At 49.0% G+C, this 17,303-nt stretch overlaps 1 protein-coding gene across 2 annotated transcripts; it reads right to left on the reverse strand.

The window, feature by feature from the left end:
* Positions 1 to 55: 55 nt before the first annotated feature.
* Positions 56 to 16,714, reverse strand: vcanb (versican b). Of its 2 annotated transcripts, XR_003841298.1 has the most exons (17): positions 16,625 to 16,714; positions 15,566 to 15,643; positions 14,274 to 14,696; positions 13,279 to 13,453; positions 13,063 to 13,190; positions 12,419 to 12,715; positions 9,129 to 9,776; positions 7,594 to 7,778; positions 5,283 to 7,521; positions 5,090 to 5,203; positions 4,891 to 5,004; positions 3,595 to 3,753; positions 3,092 to 3,174; positions 2,708 to 2,852; positions 1,864 to 2,046; positions 1,416 to 1,774; positions 56 to 1,326 (listed from the first exon to the last, which is right to left on the reverse strand). XR_003841298.1 is itself a non-coding variant. In XM_029515052.1 (16 exons), the coding sequence occupies exons 2-16, from the start codon at positions 15,630 to 15,632 to the stop codon at positions 1,647 to 1,649; spliced, it is 5,088 nt and encodes a 1,695-aa protein (XP_029370912.1). In that variant the 5' UTR covers positions 15,633 to 15,643; positions 16,625 to 16,714; the 3' UTR covers positions 56 to 1,646. The 2 variants fall into 2 exon arrangements, 1 of the variants encoding a protein (XP_029370912.1); XM_029515052.1 differs by having other exon boundaries at positions 56 to 1,774.
* Between the last annotated feature and the right edge of the window lie 589 nt (positions 16,715 to 17,303).

Consider the following 17,303-nt stretch of genomic DNA (forward strand, 5'->3'; position numbering starts at 1 on the left):
TTCCACCCAGTTCCACTAAAGGTCAGAAATAACAGCACAACAGGACAGGTTGTGTTAAGAGTTCATGTTATTGCACACACAGCTGACAAAGAAGATGGACATTTTTACAGTAACTCGAATGATTACACAAAAATAAGCTCTTGTGCCACAGACACAGTAAACCCCATCAATCACGTGGAGTAGAAAAAGATTTAAAAAAATTCAAATACATGGACAATACATGAAAAGGAAAACATGGGAGAAAAAGATAAAATGCAAAAAGATCATATAAAAAAAAAAACTTGTGGAGGTTGCAGAACTCGTCTCTACGCTTCTTTTTCACATTCCCTTATTTGTTGGGTAAAAAACAGTTTGCAGATTTGTGAACAAAAAGCAACACAGGTACATCAAGCTGAGAACACCGAACCCGACAAATTTCTAAATGCTTTCTTGGGTTCATTTTGAGTCTCAGCAAAATAAACAGCTCAGCTAACATCGCTAATCAGACGCAACTACAAACAACATGTGTAAACAGCCAGGAAGTCGTCATCAACAGAATGACCTTTATTTAAAATCACAGTCCATTCATAGTTTTAAAGTATACAATAAGTTAAGTTCATATGGCCTCATATCGTATTTATATTATATTTCCATGAATAACAGCCACAGCACGCAGCACACATTCAGAATAATCTCCAGCTCTGTGTGTTGCTCCAGAATCTTTCTGTAAATCTCCTTTAAAAACCTTTTTTCTGAGTTCAACATTTAGTCCAAAACATCTAGAGGAGAAAACCGACCTGTAAAAAAAATCAGCTGCACAAACCGGACATGAGTGATAATAATTTAAAGTGATGAATTCATGATCTAAATCACGACTGCTTGACTAGAGTGTAAGAACCAACGCACAAACATTGTTTCTGCAGTGACGACAAAACTACGCTGCTCATTTTGAAGAACGTTAAAAGTTTGACCACCAGAATGAAGCTGCGGAGTTCCACCGGCCGACAGCTGGAAACGGAAACGAGCCAAGAAACACAGAAAGAGCAGAACTGCATGCTGGGTAACGAGAGACTCTTGAGGGGCCGCTACGATCTGCAGAGGCAAAGGTCACGCACACAGCTGATAGCTTTGATGCTAATCCTGTAGTCCAGCAGCGTCTCCTCAAAGGAGCCGTTCTGGACATCATCTGGGTTTCATGTGCATCAAAAACCTGAGTGGAAATTACCGGAAACGCACAAACACCCGCTGTGGAGAGATGATGATGATGATGATGATGTCACATACAGGTGACTCTGATCAGTCACATGACCGACTGCCTTCTGCAGGTCGTGTTGGTCCTTCCAGAGTCTAAACAACAGAAATGACAAAGGACGTGAAGAAGCTCGGACTCTGTCGGGTCCAGAGACCTGAACACAGAACCAGATCTGATGACTCACTGGACTTTCCCGGGCCACCCTGAGGACGCTGACTTCCTGTTCAGAGCTCAGTGGCGTAACTTTACAAATGAAATAGACTCTGGCTGGCGTTCCGGTTCAGACTCGTGTTTGTGGACATTGTACTGGTGAATCGTCCCTTTGTCCCTCTCAGAGCCATCGAAGGACAGCACTGACTCAGTCTGTCCATCGATGGCTCTGCGCTGAGGCAGAGTCACACAAACACACGGAGACTCAGTGTCTCATCTGCTCCTGGTTCTGGTCGTGTTTCTGGGGGATCCTGGTTCGATGGACGTGACGGTTGAAGTGGCCGATCTGCTGCTTGTTGTGGCCGCTGCTGAATGACCTGTGATACGTGGCAGCTGAGGAAGAGACGGAGCAGACGGGTCAGTTCACAGCTTCGTGTTCCTGAAAACACTGAAACCCTGAAGACCCCGAGGCGAAGACTCACGGCTCGTGCAGGTGACTTTGGGGGTGTCCCACTGGCCGTTGGCTCGGCAGCGGATGGTGGGACTGTGTCTCTGGATGAAACCCTGTTTACAGTGATAACGGAGGAGGGTGCTGATCTCATATCGAGGCTTCGTGGCTCCAAACACTCGAGCGCCCTTCACCACAGGCGGCTGCCCACAGGACACTGGGACACGAAAAAAAACATTAATAGATCATTTGTCAGAGAAAAACAAAGACGAGCACAAACAGCTTCAAACACTTAAAACGAGACAGCAAAGTTTTATCGTCCACCTGGAAATAATTTGGTTTATAGAGTGAAAAGCAGTGAGTCCAGGCCTGAGATCTGAGATGTGCAGCTTTTGCAGGAGAAGCTCCAGCGATGCTGATTTCACAGTAAATCAAAATAAAATAGTGCTAAACGTCACTGCCAGACATTTTTATGAACTGAAGGTTGGTAGACCGAGATCTTTTCAATTCCAGGCTGGAATATTGACTTCCAGACACACGAACAGTGAATGATTCTGAGAGTCTGGAGGAAAATTTGACAGCAAAGTAAAAGGTTTAGAAATGAGACCAAAGACTCAGTAACAGGCTACGATGGCGTTAGCAGCTCTGTGATTTAAAACAACTTCAACAACAACAACATGAACATGATGAAGATGTAAAGTTCTGACGGTTCATCCTGTGGAGAACACAAATGTTGCTAAGAGTTTATGATGCCTTATTTATGACCCCCCCATCAAAGATTACAACCAATTACACCTTTACACCATTACACCTTTTTTAATAAATGTAACTGAACTCAATACTTGAAGGGCTGATAATGAGACTGTGTGTGTTCGTACCTGTGCCCTTCTTGCATGTGAAGGTCAGGTGGTAGTTGCAGGGCACGTCGTTCCACTGTCCTCCTTCGTGCCAGATCATCACCACACAGTCCTCTCCGGAGTGGAAGAAGCTGTCGGGCTGGTTCGGCCTCCAGTTGTCGAATTGCTGCCAGAGCAGAAACACAATCACTTCCTGTCCCCTCGAGGAGCCGCCGATTATCGGACATTATTTTGTTTGGATGCAATTCTCAGTGAGGCCACAGAGCCGCGCTGCTGCGACAAAATCAGCACGTCACAAACACAAAAAACACAACGTGAGGGTGTGACAACAGAACCCCCCAGTCCTGGATCAGGTGTCTCCTCTAGGAGGAAGCCAACTGAACAGGAACAGAGAGCTGCTCGTACCATCGGCTTCCCGTCGGTCCACCTGAAGTCTCTCTCAAACATCTTGTCGCTCAGACCGATCCACTGATAGTCACTGCCCAGACCTGACCAGGAAACAGCATCACATGGTTAACGCCTGTCGGTTTGCTGTTTTAGAGTGTGAACAAATAAAAGATCAGGAGCCGTTCAGGCCCCAGTAAACCGAGAGTCAGTCTGTTTCTGTGGAAACTCTCCGTTTTATTACATCTTTAATGTTCTCAGCACTCAGCGGGGATTACAGAAGAGAAGTTTGAGCTGCACCGACCTGGAGGTCAGTTTATCACTGTGACAGAAAAAGATTCAGTGGCTCCATGTAAACGCCCTTTTTGGGTTTTTCCATTTTACGCCGCAACGTGGCTGTTGAGATTCAGACATCCTGACGGGACTGAAGTCTTTCTGATTAATGATGTAATACTCTTCCTGTGACCTCACACCTTTTTTCTTTTTTTTTACTCCTTTCAGGTTTGATGACCTCACAGACTTACGGTTAACGAACAGCTGTTCCTCCTGCGACAGGATGCTGGTCAGGTGAGCGCCGTGCAGCCGACACTCCCGCTCGGCAGCTTCCCAGGTGCGACGGTGGTTGAAGTATTTGAAGCAGTGAGACTGAAACTTCTGCCAACCGAAGCCACAAAGTTCAGTATCTGCAGGAGAGCGAGAACAGAAACATACAGAATGTCTAAAATGAACATCAGTCATATTCAGTGAAAGCAGCTAATAGTTAATCAGCTTCTATCCAATAAAAGGCGACATAGCAACCGAGCAACAACAACAGTGTTCACGCCGCAAACAGGAAGTCACAGACCGGCAGGAAGCTCATTCATTGGACGGTCCTGGTGATGTCATCGTCAGGGTTATTTAGGTGTCTAAAGGATTTGTGAAGAAATACCTGAGCGATGAAGATGAGGAGATTAAAAAGTGTGAGTGTGACATCACAGGAAGTGGCGTAAGGACAGTGTTTTTTGTTGAGTCAGAGCAGCCGCCGGCTGTTTCTGGCTGTTTCTGGCCCTTCAGGCCGAGCTGCAGCTGTGTGTGTCCAGCTGGAGCACTGCGGCCTCTCACTGCATGAGCTCACTAACACAGTTGGACTTCATTAACCCACAACTCTCCGTTGTCTGCAGGTCACATGAACGCACACACAGTCAACAAAAGACGTTTTGTGTCCATCCCTTCACAGTAAAACAGCAGCTAATAAAGCGGTGGAGGAAAGCTGCTGTCTGCTCAGCTTTATTACTCCACCTGGACGGGCAGGTGAGGTCTGCGGCTCCACGACAAACAGCTGGCTGAATAATGGAGCGACTTCTTGATAGAGGACACGTGTGAACGCTCAAACGTCACACGGCTGCAGTCAGCATCCACCCTGCACTCTGGGACCTGCAGCTCTTATCCACCCCTCCCTCCAGAAAAAGGGCCGATAACAAAACACGAAGGAGTGAAAACAACACAGTTTTCCATTTTTACTGATGATTTCACTGGTCAGGAAAAAGGAGCTAATTTAATGTGCTTCTGATGAGCCTTACTTTAATGTGAACTCTCTAATTATGAGTAACGTTTCCAGGACTTTTGTTTGTAATGACAGTCTAATTTTCTTAAATCCTCCATCACAGTTAGTGAGAAGGAAACATCGTTTCATTTTTAAATGAATGAAATAATGAATAATGGAGCAGCATTCAGCTGTAAAAGATTCGTCCTTGGAGTCGTTCTGAATCTGAGCAATGAGCATCTGGAGCGCTCCGTGTTGGAGGGCAGCTGTGTCCACATCTGTCTGTTTTAGGCCTCACCTTGTTCACAGAGCTCTCCGGTGTAGCTGGGGAGGCACAGGCAGGTGAAGGAGTTGGCCCCGTCCAGACAGGTGGCTCCGTTCAGACACGGGTTGGACTGGCACTCGTCTACATCTGCACACAAACACAGACCTGCGTTATTCCTTCGGGCCACCTGTCAGCGCTGAGTCGGCACTTTGACCCGGCTGAAGCTGCGTACCTGTTTCACACAGCTGCCCGCTGAATCCAGGTGTGCACATGCAGATGTTTTGTGCACCCTTCCTGTAGCAGGAGCCGCCATTTTCACAGAAACTGGATGTACACGGCTGCAGATCTACACAAACACACAACACCATTAAATGAGTGGAGAAGCTGCATCATTAGTGAGTCTGAAGCTGTGTGTTGTTGTGTACCTCTGATGTTCACGGAGCTGGACTCCACAGAGTCTGTGTCGGTCTCTGGCAGCTCTGTGGTCGCGGCCTCTTGCAGTGAGTGAGGCTTCTCCTCCAACAGAACTGGGGCCATGAACTCGTCCTCTGGGAGCGGGGTGGCGGCCGGGTCGGGGAACAGCGCCCACTGGGGGACGGAGCGGGTCCTTTCGTCAAAAGTGTACAAGGGCGATGTGGTAGGCTGCTCAGAGGGGGCGGTTTGGTCCGCAGACGTTGTGTGTGCAGACTTATCACTTGGCACAAATAAAGAAGGAGGAGCTGCAGTCACGTCCTTTGTGGGCGGAGTTTGGTCTTCAGAGGTCGTTGCTGCAGACTCGGTGGAAACAGCAGGATGGTCTTTAACATCTACGGCAGCAGCAGTCGGACGCGTGGTCAGCTCTGAGGTCACATCCTGTGTGGGTGGAGTCTGGCTGATGGAGGTTGTAGGTGCAGACTCGGTGGAAACAGCAGGATGGTCTTTAACGTCTACGGCAGCAACAGTCGGACGCGTGGTCAGCTCTGAGGTCACATCCTGTGTGGGTGGAGTCTGGCTGATGGAGGTTGTAGGTGCAGACTCGGTGGAAACAGCAGGATGGTCTTTAACGTCTACGGCAGCAGCAGACGGACGTGTGCTTGGCTCTGAGGTCCGATGTGCTGAAGTTACGTCCTTCATGGCTGCGGTTGTTTTGATGGAGGTTGCGGGTGGAGGCTCGGTGGAAACAGCAGGATGTTTCTTATCGCTTGGCACAAAGAAAGGAGGAGGAGCTGCAGTCACGTCCTTTGTGGGCGGAGTTTGGTCTTCAGAGGTCGTTGCCGCAGACTCGGTGGAAACAGCAGGATGGCCTTTAACATCTACGGCAGCAGCAGTCGGACGCGTGGTCAGCTCTGAGGTCACATCCTGTGTGGGTGGAGTCTGGCTGATGGAGGTTGTAGGTGCAGACTCGGTGGAAACAGCAGGATGGTCTTTAACGTCTACGGCAGCAGCAGTCGGACGTGTGGTCAGCTCTGAGGTCACATCCTGTGTGGGTGGAGTCTGGCTGATGGAGGTTGTAGGTGCAGACTCGGTGGAAACAGCAGGATGGTCTTTAACATCTACGGCAGCAGCAGTCGGACGCGTGGTCAGCTCTGAGGTCACATCCTGTGTGGGTGGAGTCTGGCTGATGGAGGTTGTAGGTGCAGACTCGGTGGAAACAGCAGGATGGTCTTTAACGTCTACGGCAGCAGCAGTCGGACGTGTGGTCAGCTCTGAGGTCACATCCTGTGTGGGTGGAGTCTGGCTGATGGAGGTTGTAGGTGCAGACTCGGTGGAAACAGCAGGATGGTCTTTAACGTCTACGGCAGCAGCAGTCGGACGTGTGGTCAGCTCTGAGGTCACGTCACAGCTGATGGAGGTTGTAGGTGCAGACGCGGTGGAAACAGCGAGATGCTTCTTATCATCTGGTGGGGGCTCTGAGGTCACGGCCTTCGTGTGTGTGGGAAGTGAGGTTTGTTCTAAGTCTGTAGCGGCGACCTCTCCAGGACGGTCAAGCAGATCACCCAGTTCCCCTGAAGCCTGGTCTGCACCTGATCCGGTTTCTGGAACCGCGTCGACCTCTGTGGCCCTGGTACCAGTGGCAGGTGGGGGCTGCTGGGTGTGCAGGGTGGAGTAATTGGGTTTGTGCGTCTCCGCGGGGTCTTGGCCTGAAGCTTCATCCTCTCCAGAAGCAGATCCGTCCCAGTCCCCAGTGTGGGTCTGTGTGCTGGTTTCTGGGGACTGTGTGTCTGGGACTGAGGTGGGAAGCTCACTCCCCCCGATTTCGGCCTCGTCGGTCATCACGTGCAGCTGGCCGTCTGCCGGCGGGGTGGGCGGGGTGTCGTCTGCGGAGCCTTCCTGTGCAGCATCTTCATAACTTGTAGAACCTTCTGTGTCCTCGTAGACGGAGACACCGGGGGGGGCAGGGGACAGAGAGGAGGCGGGGAGGCCGGACGTGGTGGTGCTGGTTCGATCCTCCGGCTCAGAGACGTTTGAATCAGTGTCCGACTCCGTCGTTTCAGCAGGAGGAGTGACGGCTTCACTGGTTTCCTCTGTGGGCGTCTCCTCACCGGGGACTTCTAAGAGACTGTAGTCAAAAGTAGTTGGAGGTTCTTCTTCCTCTTCCTCCTCCTCACTCTCCACCTGAACAGGTGTAGCCGTCTCAAACTGATCTCCTCTGGCTTCTTCTGGCTGCTCTGGCTCAAATGTCACCTGGTGAATAAAGAACAATCAGCGATGCGTCTTCGAAGGACCACTGAATACAAAATAAAGCTTAAAAAGCACCTCGTGTTTTCCATTGACGAAGCTGACGGTTGGCGGCAGGTCGATGGGCGAAGTCTGCGTGGAGTCGACGTCTCCACTGCCCAGGATGACGTCGCTGCCGAGCTGGGAGAAGTCGGTGATCTGAGGGAACTTGGAGCCGTTGGTGCCGTTCCCAGGCTTGTTTAAGATTTCCAGGATGTGGTCGACTTTGGACACACAAGAGACAATAAGAGTTAAAATAAATCATTTACAGTTCTTTCTCTTCACGTTAGAACCTGATGGGCGTCGATGACGAGGGGAGCATCGACTGTAATAACCAGCGGTCAAAGGTCGAGTTGATCATTGCAGATGAACTGATTTATTAAAAAACTAAATATGGCTTTACTGTTGGTTTGATATCTAAAGAAGCTGTATCTATAACGACAAATCTGGGCTCCTCTGTTCAGCTCTGCTGATGTTGATTAAAATCAGTTGGTGGAGCTCTGGATGGTGCCCGGGGCCGCTCTCAGACAATGGAGGCTTGTGTCGCTTCATTAAGACTTTATGGTACACGTGGAAGGTGGTGTCGTGTGAGGACACGCAGACACACACTGAGTCCAGACAGGGAGCTGCTCCTTCAGCTGAACCTTTCTGAGCAGCTGAGTCACGTCGGCCACAGTGTGAGTCCGAACTCGTCTCCACGTCAAACAGAAGGACGTTTCATTTTTTCCTAATTTCCACACGCAGGCCGCCGTATTTCCTGTGCAACAGAAAACGGCATTACCTCGGCATTATGAGGGTTGTTTTAGGGCCCCCACAGGCCGAGCAGCTGATTGATCATGAACGGGTGAAATTTTTAAGTTTTGTCGTGAACAGTTAGTGTTTTATAGGCAGATCAGCATATGAAGGAAAATGAATGAGAAGTTGTTGGTACACAAACAGGGACGAACAGTTTGTGGTTGCTCTGCTGACAGATTGGCTCTGATGGATGGACTCTTTGCCTCCAGTGACTCTGTGATGTGTTTACAATATGTGAAGCTGCAAAATTGGCCAAGTGGAGACGACTGACTTCATAATTTTCCACATCTGGCTCTGAAAACTGTGTTTGAGAATCTGTCGCACAAAAAGGTAACAAACCCTGAACTGTTTGGTATAAAGACAAGAGCAGGTTCCCCTAAAGGCCCCCGATGGCCCAGAGCCCCAAACATGAGGTCACTCTGGAAGACGAATGTTGTCGATGAGGGAACTGACAGTTTCAGATTTCAGGGCGAAGGTCTCCGAACACAGAGGGGGGGGCCAAAGGTGCAGGGAGGGAAACACGCCACACCTCATATATGTGGAAATATGAATGAATCCTCACTGGATCTGGATCTGGATCTGGATCAGGTTCAGCACTCTTTAAATCCCTCCATGAAAACAAGACTTTCCAGTTCTGATGGGATCAAAATGTAGTGATTTTTTGTCTTGTGGAGAAGAAGAGCAGAAGTCTGCGTCCTGATTGGACGACCTTCAGTGTTATCCCAGGATGCATTGTGTTAAAACTGTTTTCTGAATATAACGTAGTTTCTCGGACTCACCGGACTGGTTCTGGCTGTGCACGTTGACAATGATGAGGTGAAAAGGCGGCTTCTTTGACATCTCCTCGCCGGGTGGAACGGCCAGTGACACGTCGATGTCGAAGGTCGGTATAGATCCGGGGGTGACATCCTCGTCGTCCTTGAAGACGAGGGCGGGATGCTGCTGGCCGACGTCCCCTGGTCTCGATACGGGCTCCACCCTCACCTGTGTGGGGGTCACCAACGCTCCTGCCTCAGTCACAACATCCTCGCCGCTGCCTGACGTCACCTGGTCTCCCTCCTCTCCCCCATGGGAGATGTCGAGGAGGGGGGTCTGTGGGCGGTTGGTGGGTAAAACAGAAAACTCCAGCGGAACCATGTTCCCTCGAACTGGCACGGACTCGTCCCTGGTCACGTCAAACTGTTGAATCTCCATTTCATCGAAGATGGGGATGGGAGTCGTGGAGGCGGTGGTGGGCGGAGCTCCATGCCGGTCTGGTGAGGCCGTGTGTGGTCTCTCTGTCGGTGAGTTGGCCACCAACTCTGCTCCTCGTGTTTGAACTTCAGCCTTTTCTGGGTCAAAGAGCAGCCATGTCATTGTGGACTCGTCGGGTCTGAACGCTGATGGAGCTGTGGCTGAACCCGAGGTGGTCAGCTCAGCTGGTTTGGCTGAAAGAGATGGACACAGAAGAGGTTTATTTAGAACACACGGACCTCTAACTCGGGGGGGTTAGGTCCTGAAAAGACCCCTCTCATGAGGAGCCCCATTAGTTCAGACTAGCAAACATGACTGCACAGCTCAGCAGCAACGGTCCCGTCAGTGAGTAAGAAAGAAATCATGTCTAATTTTAGATCCTTTTAAAGGAGAATGACCATTTTTAGTCGCCCTGAAGTTGCCGTTTGAGGAAAACTTCCTGGTATGCAGCGCAGCAACGTCAGTGACTTCTAATCTGTCGAGTCATCTGAAAGAGCCAAACTATGAGTCTCCTTCAGAAAACAGTCTGGTTAAAGCCCACTTCAGCTTCGGCGTCGTCGTGACTCATCGAAGAAAGAAAACCCCGCTATCTGGAAAATGCTAATCATGGTGCCGTTAGCTTACAGCATGCTATAAAAGGAAAAGGAGCAGTTCTGATTTTTCAGACATGAAGTCAGCTGTCAAGAATAAAACCTGAAACCCGTTGAACTGTTGGTGTCAGAAAAATGGGATTCGTTCATGTTGTTGTTTTTTTTTTATGCTAGGAAAGAAGCTTTTTGTCTGTAACACAAAGCCGGCAGCTCTGAACACACCATGAGGCTTTTGTCTCAGAGATTTATATCTCATTATGATGGAATATATACCATCTGAGAGCAGACAGGAAACAGGATCCTAAACACACACACACACACACACAAACAATGCCCTCCTTTGTGTAAGTCTCAGTCAGCTTTGAACGTCAATGATATAACGCTTCAATAAACGGGATGTAATTGACTCCCCTTCATATGGAGGGGAGGCGGGAAAGGTGGGGTTCCCCCTGTTTACCCTCCTTCCACTTTTTCTACCCTGACCTGGTAATGAGCAGATTTAAACTTTTGATGTATTTATCCTGAGTTTACTGAATTTGTGCTTCATGGACACTTTTCCTTCTCTACCTCATAAAAACTGTGTGAAGCAGAATAACCACAGAAAAGTTCCTCTCATGTGTTTGGGTCCTTTCTGTCTTTATCTGATCAGGAGTTCTGCTCAGTAATGAAGAAAAATCAGCTCCAAATATCTGATTGTCTTTATTCTGTCAGAAACATTCAGGACTGATCCAGAGACTCTGATTGGCTGTGACATCACTCACCGGAGCCAATAGGAGCGTCTGATGTAGAGACGTGACTCCTGAGGTCACTGTCAAAGATGGAGGATGAGAACGGACGGATAAACACACAGAAGGAGTCAGAGAGTCGGACTGATCAGATCTGATCAGCTGATTCTGTTTAAGGAGGAAAAACAGATGAAATCATCTTGGAGAACGTTAAAAGGTCCTGGTTCTGATCTGGTCTCTCCAGCTCCACAGAGACCCTGGCTGCATGTCCGGTCGGCCCCGCCCAGATATGATGTCATGCGTTTGGCGGGCCGGGGTCTGCCCTCATACTGTCACTTCACTGAACGTTGACTCTCTCCTGCAGCTCTGCCACCTCTCCTAAAGCTTGGCAGCGTCTGGTCCAGAAAGTACCTTCAGTCTGCCAGACGCTCGGCTGTTTGCAATTATATCATCTGTAAAGCATCATCCTCGGAGTGCAATCAGCTGCTCTGCACCTCCTTCACTGCAGCCCGACGGCTCCTCCAAAGTTTGTGTTTCTGAGTGTCTCTACAGGATCGTGGTGTTATTTGGGGGAGAAATAGCTCTGTAATCCCCCGGTCCTCCACCCGTCCGCTGTGAGTTGGGTTTTCCCCTCATAAAAAAGACGGGGCCCACCATAAACAAGGCACAGGGAGTCTATTCTGCTCTTGTTTGGGTCCTTCTCTGCTCAGCCGCAGACACACCTCAGAGTTTATCTCGTTAGCTGCACTTTTCTTCGGACCTTTATGAGTCACGAGTGGAGTCTTTCACCTGAACTCATCACTTCCTCTCTTATTATCTGCGTGACTGTCATTTACATATTTCTGCTTCTTTTAATTATTCCTGTCTTTTTATTCGACCGTAATCAAACATCTCATAATGGCGTCTCGGCAAAGCATTTGGTTTTTAAATGAGTTCTGTCCTTTCTGAGCTGAAGGGAGGAAAAAGGTCCATATTTGAACTTCTCCAGTGATTTATCTGAAGTGTTGATCCCTGAGGACCGAGGCTGTATTAATGTAGAAGATTTAGAATGGAGACCACATGGAGGCCTACCTTTTGACTGTTTGGACCTTGAATGAAAACATGATAAATTTCCACATAAACTCTGAACTCTGACCCTGAAACATAAATCTGATGATGAAACGAGCAGCAGAGGACAGAACATGTTTCCCCCTCAGGCCTCCTCAAATTCAAATTCAACACGTGTCCAGATGAAATCCCTCTCTGGTTAACACATGATCCACTGCTGCTGTGGATCATGTTCTTCATCTCCTCAGGACAGAAGAAGATAAAGTGCAGATCTGACATTCATGTCCCACGATGCCCTGGAACCGTCAACGAGACGATCAGGCACGCAGGAGTTTGGAAGGTTTGAAGGAGACTGGCTGCAGGTTCAGGACCTCAATCGACTGAACTTGATATAAACTCATCCGTGTGTGTGGAAGAGTTGGAGAATGTTACTTCTTTTACAACTGACAGCAGAAACAGGCGGCAGAGACTCACCGTCGAAGCAGAAAGCTCCGTGTTTGTCCGTCGGGTCGGGGAAGCTGGTTTGATTTTCATATTTGTAAAGTGTGCGAACGCCCAGCAGGCCGCCGCCACACTGAGGCCGGGGGACGGTGACGGGGTAGCGGGCACTGCCGTCAGACAGCCAGCCGTAGTCACACCGGTTCAGCCCCGCCCTCCAGGCGGCAAACAGCTGCCCGGGGGACGCCAACACGGCGCCGTGCCTCTCGCACTCCTGCCACGCCTCCTGCAGGGTGAGCTTGTCGCCGAGGGACGGGGAGTAGAAGACGTCGCCTGCAGACAGAACAAAAGGTTCACTCGCTGTCCTTTTTATTCCTGACGGTGCAAAGAGCAGCTACTTAAACCGTCTCCGCTCATCGGCCCTTACTGTGGAGCTTTCTAACTTAAAGGGCCGATGGACAGATGCTGCTGCTGAGGATCATTCTCCAACAACAATGAAACCAGTGACTCTTCAGTTCAGATCATTTTGTCTCAAAAAGGGCAAAGTGGAGCGTTTCTGTCCAAAAAGTCAGAGTCAACAAAGCTGAAACAAATAAACAGGAGCATGTTTTCAAAACTTTCATCTGAGAGAACAAATGGCTGATCTGATCTGACACTAAACCTGCTCGTCATGTGTTTACCGTGCAGTTTGTCCACGAAGCAGTACACGTCGTATTTCTCTTCGGGGTCACGGACGCCGTACGTTCTGACTCCCGGCCGGTTCATCAGGTCGCCTGCACAGCCGGGACGAGGCGTTGTGATCGGATACCTGAGGAGACAAGATGGCAGAGCAAAGACCTTTAACCCCCAAACATCTGCACCTGATTGGTCTGCTCACATCCAGCTCCTGATCTCACCTGACCGACTTGTCGGACAGCCAGCCGGCGTCACATTGGTCTAAGCCGTCCTCGAAGGCGGCCGCCAGCTGTTCAGGTGTGGCGATGGCGGCGCCTGCAGAGTGACACGCCTCCACAGCTGCAGGGAAATCCAGAGTGTAGCGGCTGCTGTTCGCTCGGTAGTGAAACACAACACCTGAGTGACAATGACACACAATCAGGACAATGTATTAAAGACATCTGCTTTAGCTCCACGTTTGGTCTCCACCGGCCTCTGAAGGCCGGCTGAGTCTGCTGAAGTTTCTCTGTGGACATCCCGTAAAAGAGGCAGGGCTGCGGGACAAATGGTGTTTTGTGTGTCTGTCACAGCCCAGATGGGTTCAGGCAGTGGAAGCTCGTCAGTGTTCGGGGAATCCTATCCGACCCGGCTCCTCAGACATTTACACAGATTCCACACTAACAGGGAACGCAGCGTCTTTGTCCAGCAGCTCTGGACAAAGACGCTCCCTATGAGAGACTCACAGCTTCTCCATTTAACCGCTCAGCCGTCCTTTCACTTCCTCCTGCAGCGCTGCCAGCAGATCCACACAGATGAGCAATAATCGGCCGTCCAGCTGGGAATAAAGGAGCTAATGACACCAGAACAGGCCGACTGCTTTCTGTTTCTCTGGAACAATCCAGGACTCTATCTGATGGATTTAGTTTCATCATCATCAGTTCCCATGAGGTGGAGTTTTGTGGATGTAAACAGAGGACATGAAGGTTTACAGGGTCTACTCTGGTGGTCAGATTGTATTGAAGTTTATGGGAAAATGGGCCTGTTTCTCCCTTGATTTATCAGCTCAATAAATAATAACTGAAGTGCAAAGAGCTGCTCTGCTGTGGCTGGTGGGGGATAAATCTGTGACGACCTTTGACCTTTGTCTTCCATGTACTTTTATGACCCGTAGTTGATCGAAAATACTGACGAGAGCAGCTTTAAGGAAAACCAAACTGAATAAGTGTGTTGGACTCACCGGACACGTTCAGCCTGACGGTGTCCTGAGTGTCCTCCATCCCGTGCATCACCTCACAGCGGTAGAGTCCTGCGTCGCTAGCCCTCAGTCTGGTGATCAGCAGGGAGGCGTCGCCGACAGACAGCGGGTGGGTGGGCACCGACACTCTGCCCCTGAACTCCTGCCCCACCTTCACCACCCCGCCCTGGGCCACCAGCACCACCCCCTCCCTGTCCTCCCCCAGCTTCGTCCACTTGATCCTCAGGTGCTCGTCTGGTGCTGAGGTGTGAGGCTGGTCGTCGAGGGGAGCGGCTCCGGGCACGGTGTGCGAGGGAGCGGTCAGGCCCCCCGGGGTTATGGAGAAGTGGCACGGCAGGACCGCCCGGTCCGCCAGAGAGCCGGCAGCCGGCGAGTTCTTCTCCATCCTCATCGAGCCGCCTGAAGCTGGAAAACAAGATCCTGCATGAGTGTGTGTGCCATCGCAGAGTAACACAACGCCTTCGTTTAAAAACGGGCTGGAGGAGGTCAGTAACTTTGTCTGCTACATAACGACACGAGGATCTTAGACAGTCACTGAGGACGTCCAAAGACAGGAAACAGGAAGGGACATTTTTTAAAACCCTTTTAGAGCCGCATTGAGGTTTTTGATTCAGATTCAGAATCAGCTGATTCTCTGTCCTCCATAAACGGGCGGTGCATCCAGCTGTGTGTCTGACATTTTTATCATGAATTCCCTCAAAGGGAATCCTCTTTTCTGGTCCAAATCTAAATAGTAGATAAAAACAGGGAACAGCTGTTCCTTGTGTCATTTTGCATTTTCCATAAAGAAAGTTATTTATGCAGCGGGGGAAAAAAATCTGACATGATAAACCAGGAATGTTGGCCATTTTGCATTTTGCACTTTTCAGCCGGCCCCTAACTTCAGCTCCTCTGTGAGGGAACCAGGACCTGAGGGCCCCACAGATCCAGTAGGAGGCGCCACAGCCTGAGGCCAGATCCTGGACCTTCATGTTTCCTGAGTCGGCTCAGGTTCGACTGTCGCAGAAACAACCAGCAGAGAAACAGAGCAGTAAAAAAAAGGAATATGAAACTGCATTAATAATAATAAAAAATAAAAAAGATGGATTCCTGGCTGAGACTCAGAGGAAACTGAAATCAGACTGTTAATGTGATTCCTGGAAAACCTGCGTTCACCAGCCATAGTGAGTCTGTGTTGTGTTGAGTTGTGTTGGAGCAATCATCATTTTCCATGTTGTCAGTCTTGGATGTGTGCTATTATGAATAAGAGTTTGGTGTTCAGTCACATGACTCACCCGGATGAGGACGAGCGGCGCAGACACACACCAACCCCAACAGGTGAGAGAGGACGAGAGGAAGCATCTCAACACAACCTGCAGACAGAGGCGCACAAATATTCAGTGATTACACACCATGTTGGGTCACAATCTTCAGTTATTTAATATTCTATTTCCCGATATCAGATTCTCAGATTTAATGCTGAATATTTTTCAGGCTGTTGGTTGAATAAAACATTCTGAATGTCGTCGTATTTTGTCCAAACAACTTCAGAAACACAGAATTATTCGATGAAGACAGTAAATAAATAAAAACTTGACTTCCTGTTGAGCTGATTGCATTTACTGCTGCACTGGATGCAGAAACATTAACTTTATATTCACCTGTTTCTCCTGCAGTTTCAGGTGTTTCTATTATTTTGTCCACCTCATTTATACCAAAGGAGGCTGTTAAAGTTCTTCACCGCAGAGAACTTTACTTTATTTATCTTTACTTCTGACTTCACAGATCAACAGATTCAGTCAGTTCAAAGCAGCAGAATAAGTTAGTTTCTAATTTTAAGTTTGGACTTCATGAAATGAAAAGTCAACACAACTTAAAAAAGATTTTTTCAAAGCAGAGGGTTTGTACTGTTTTTGTAAGATCACATGTTGACTGTAGAACTGAAGACAGATAAATTGCTGATGTGGAAATGATTTAGTTAATTCTGAGTAAATCAGTCGTACTCCTGACGTTAATAAGTCTTTATTGATATAACTTCCAGTTTTATTAAACTAATTTTACAGAAATCAGTTAAAGTGGAATTAGAATTCAGTGTGTTGATCTGATATCCATTTAACCAAACTGACTTCTGCTGATTCCACATGAATTCATTTCACAGCTCTTTTTCTGATCTGACAGCTGATAAAGATCAGATGTTAGATCAGGTCCGGTCCAGGTTCTGAGGATCGGACTCTGCTTTGATGGACATAATCGGTCCAAAGTGTCATCAATCATTATGTTCGGGTTTTTATCGGTTATCTGTTTTTTTAAACTCCCTCAAACTGAATCTGATCTGATAAAAATCTTCCTCCTACCTTGTTGATCCCGCAGAAAAGAGTTAAAAATCCGGTTCTTGGGTCCAGATCGTGGAAGCGGAGGATCCTGTCGGTCTGTCCGGTCCCGGTCCGGATCTGGTCCAGATCTGAGCGCTGCAAGTTCAAATCCACTTGACACCCGTTTATGGAGGCATGGTGGGAGGGGAGGGGCTCCAAGCTAGGACTCCGCCCACTGAGGGGCGGGGGGGGGGGGAGAGAGAGAGAGAGAGAGAGAGAGAGAGAGAGAGAGAGCGAGAGGGAGAGAGAGAGGAGAGAGAAGAGAGAGGGGGGGAGAGAGAGGAGAGAGAGAGAGAGAGAGGGAGAGGGAGAGAGGAGAGAGAGAGAGAGAGAGAGAGAGAGGGGAGAGGGAGAGAGAGAGAGAGGGTGGTAGAGAGAGAGAGGGAGAGGTAGAGAGAGAGAGAGAGAGAGAGAGAGAGAGACATTAAAGGTTCAGTCCACTCAGATTTAACTGGATCTGAGTAAAGAACCAAGAACCCTGCATACCACATTTCCCACAATGCAACTCAACGGCATACAGACCGATGACTGTGAGTCCTCCACCTTCATTCTATCTGCTGATCATCAGGCTTTAAGAGGTCAGACTGTACTGAAGTCTATGGGAAAATGTCCCTCCTCCTCCTCCCTGGTGAGTTTATGGACTGATGTTTATTTAGAGGGA

The sequence above is a fragment of the Echeneis naucrates genome, chromosome 12 (genome assembly GCF_900963305.1).
Source record: "Echeneis naucrates chromosome 12, fEcheNa1.1, whole genome shotgun sequence".
Taxonomy (NCBI): Eukaryota; Metazoa; Chordata; class Actinopteri; order Carangiformes; family Echeneidae; genus Echeneis; species Echeneis naucrates.

What these genes read in the sequence shown, in the direction of transcription:
- vcanb (XM_029515052.1), bottom strand. Translation starts at nt 15,632, where the DNA reads ATGCTTCCTCTCGTCCTCTCTCACCTGTTGGGGTTGGTGTGTGTCTGC. An exon ending in CGCCGCTCGTCCTCATCCGG is followed by an intron (nt 14,697 to 15,565) that starts GTGAGTCATGTG and finishes CTTGTTTTCCAG; the next exon opens with CTTCAGGCGGCTCGATGAGG. An exon ending in CTTCGTGGACAAACTGCACG is followed by an intron (nt 12,716 to 13,062) that starts GTAAACACATGA and finishes TTCTGTCTGCAG; the next exon opens with GCGACGTCTTCTACTCCCCG.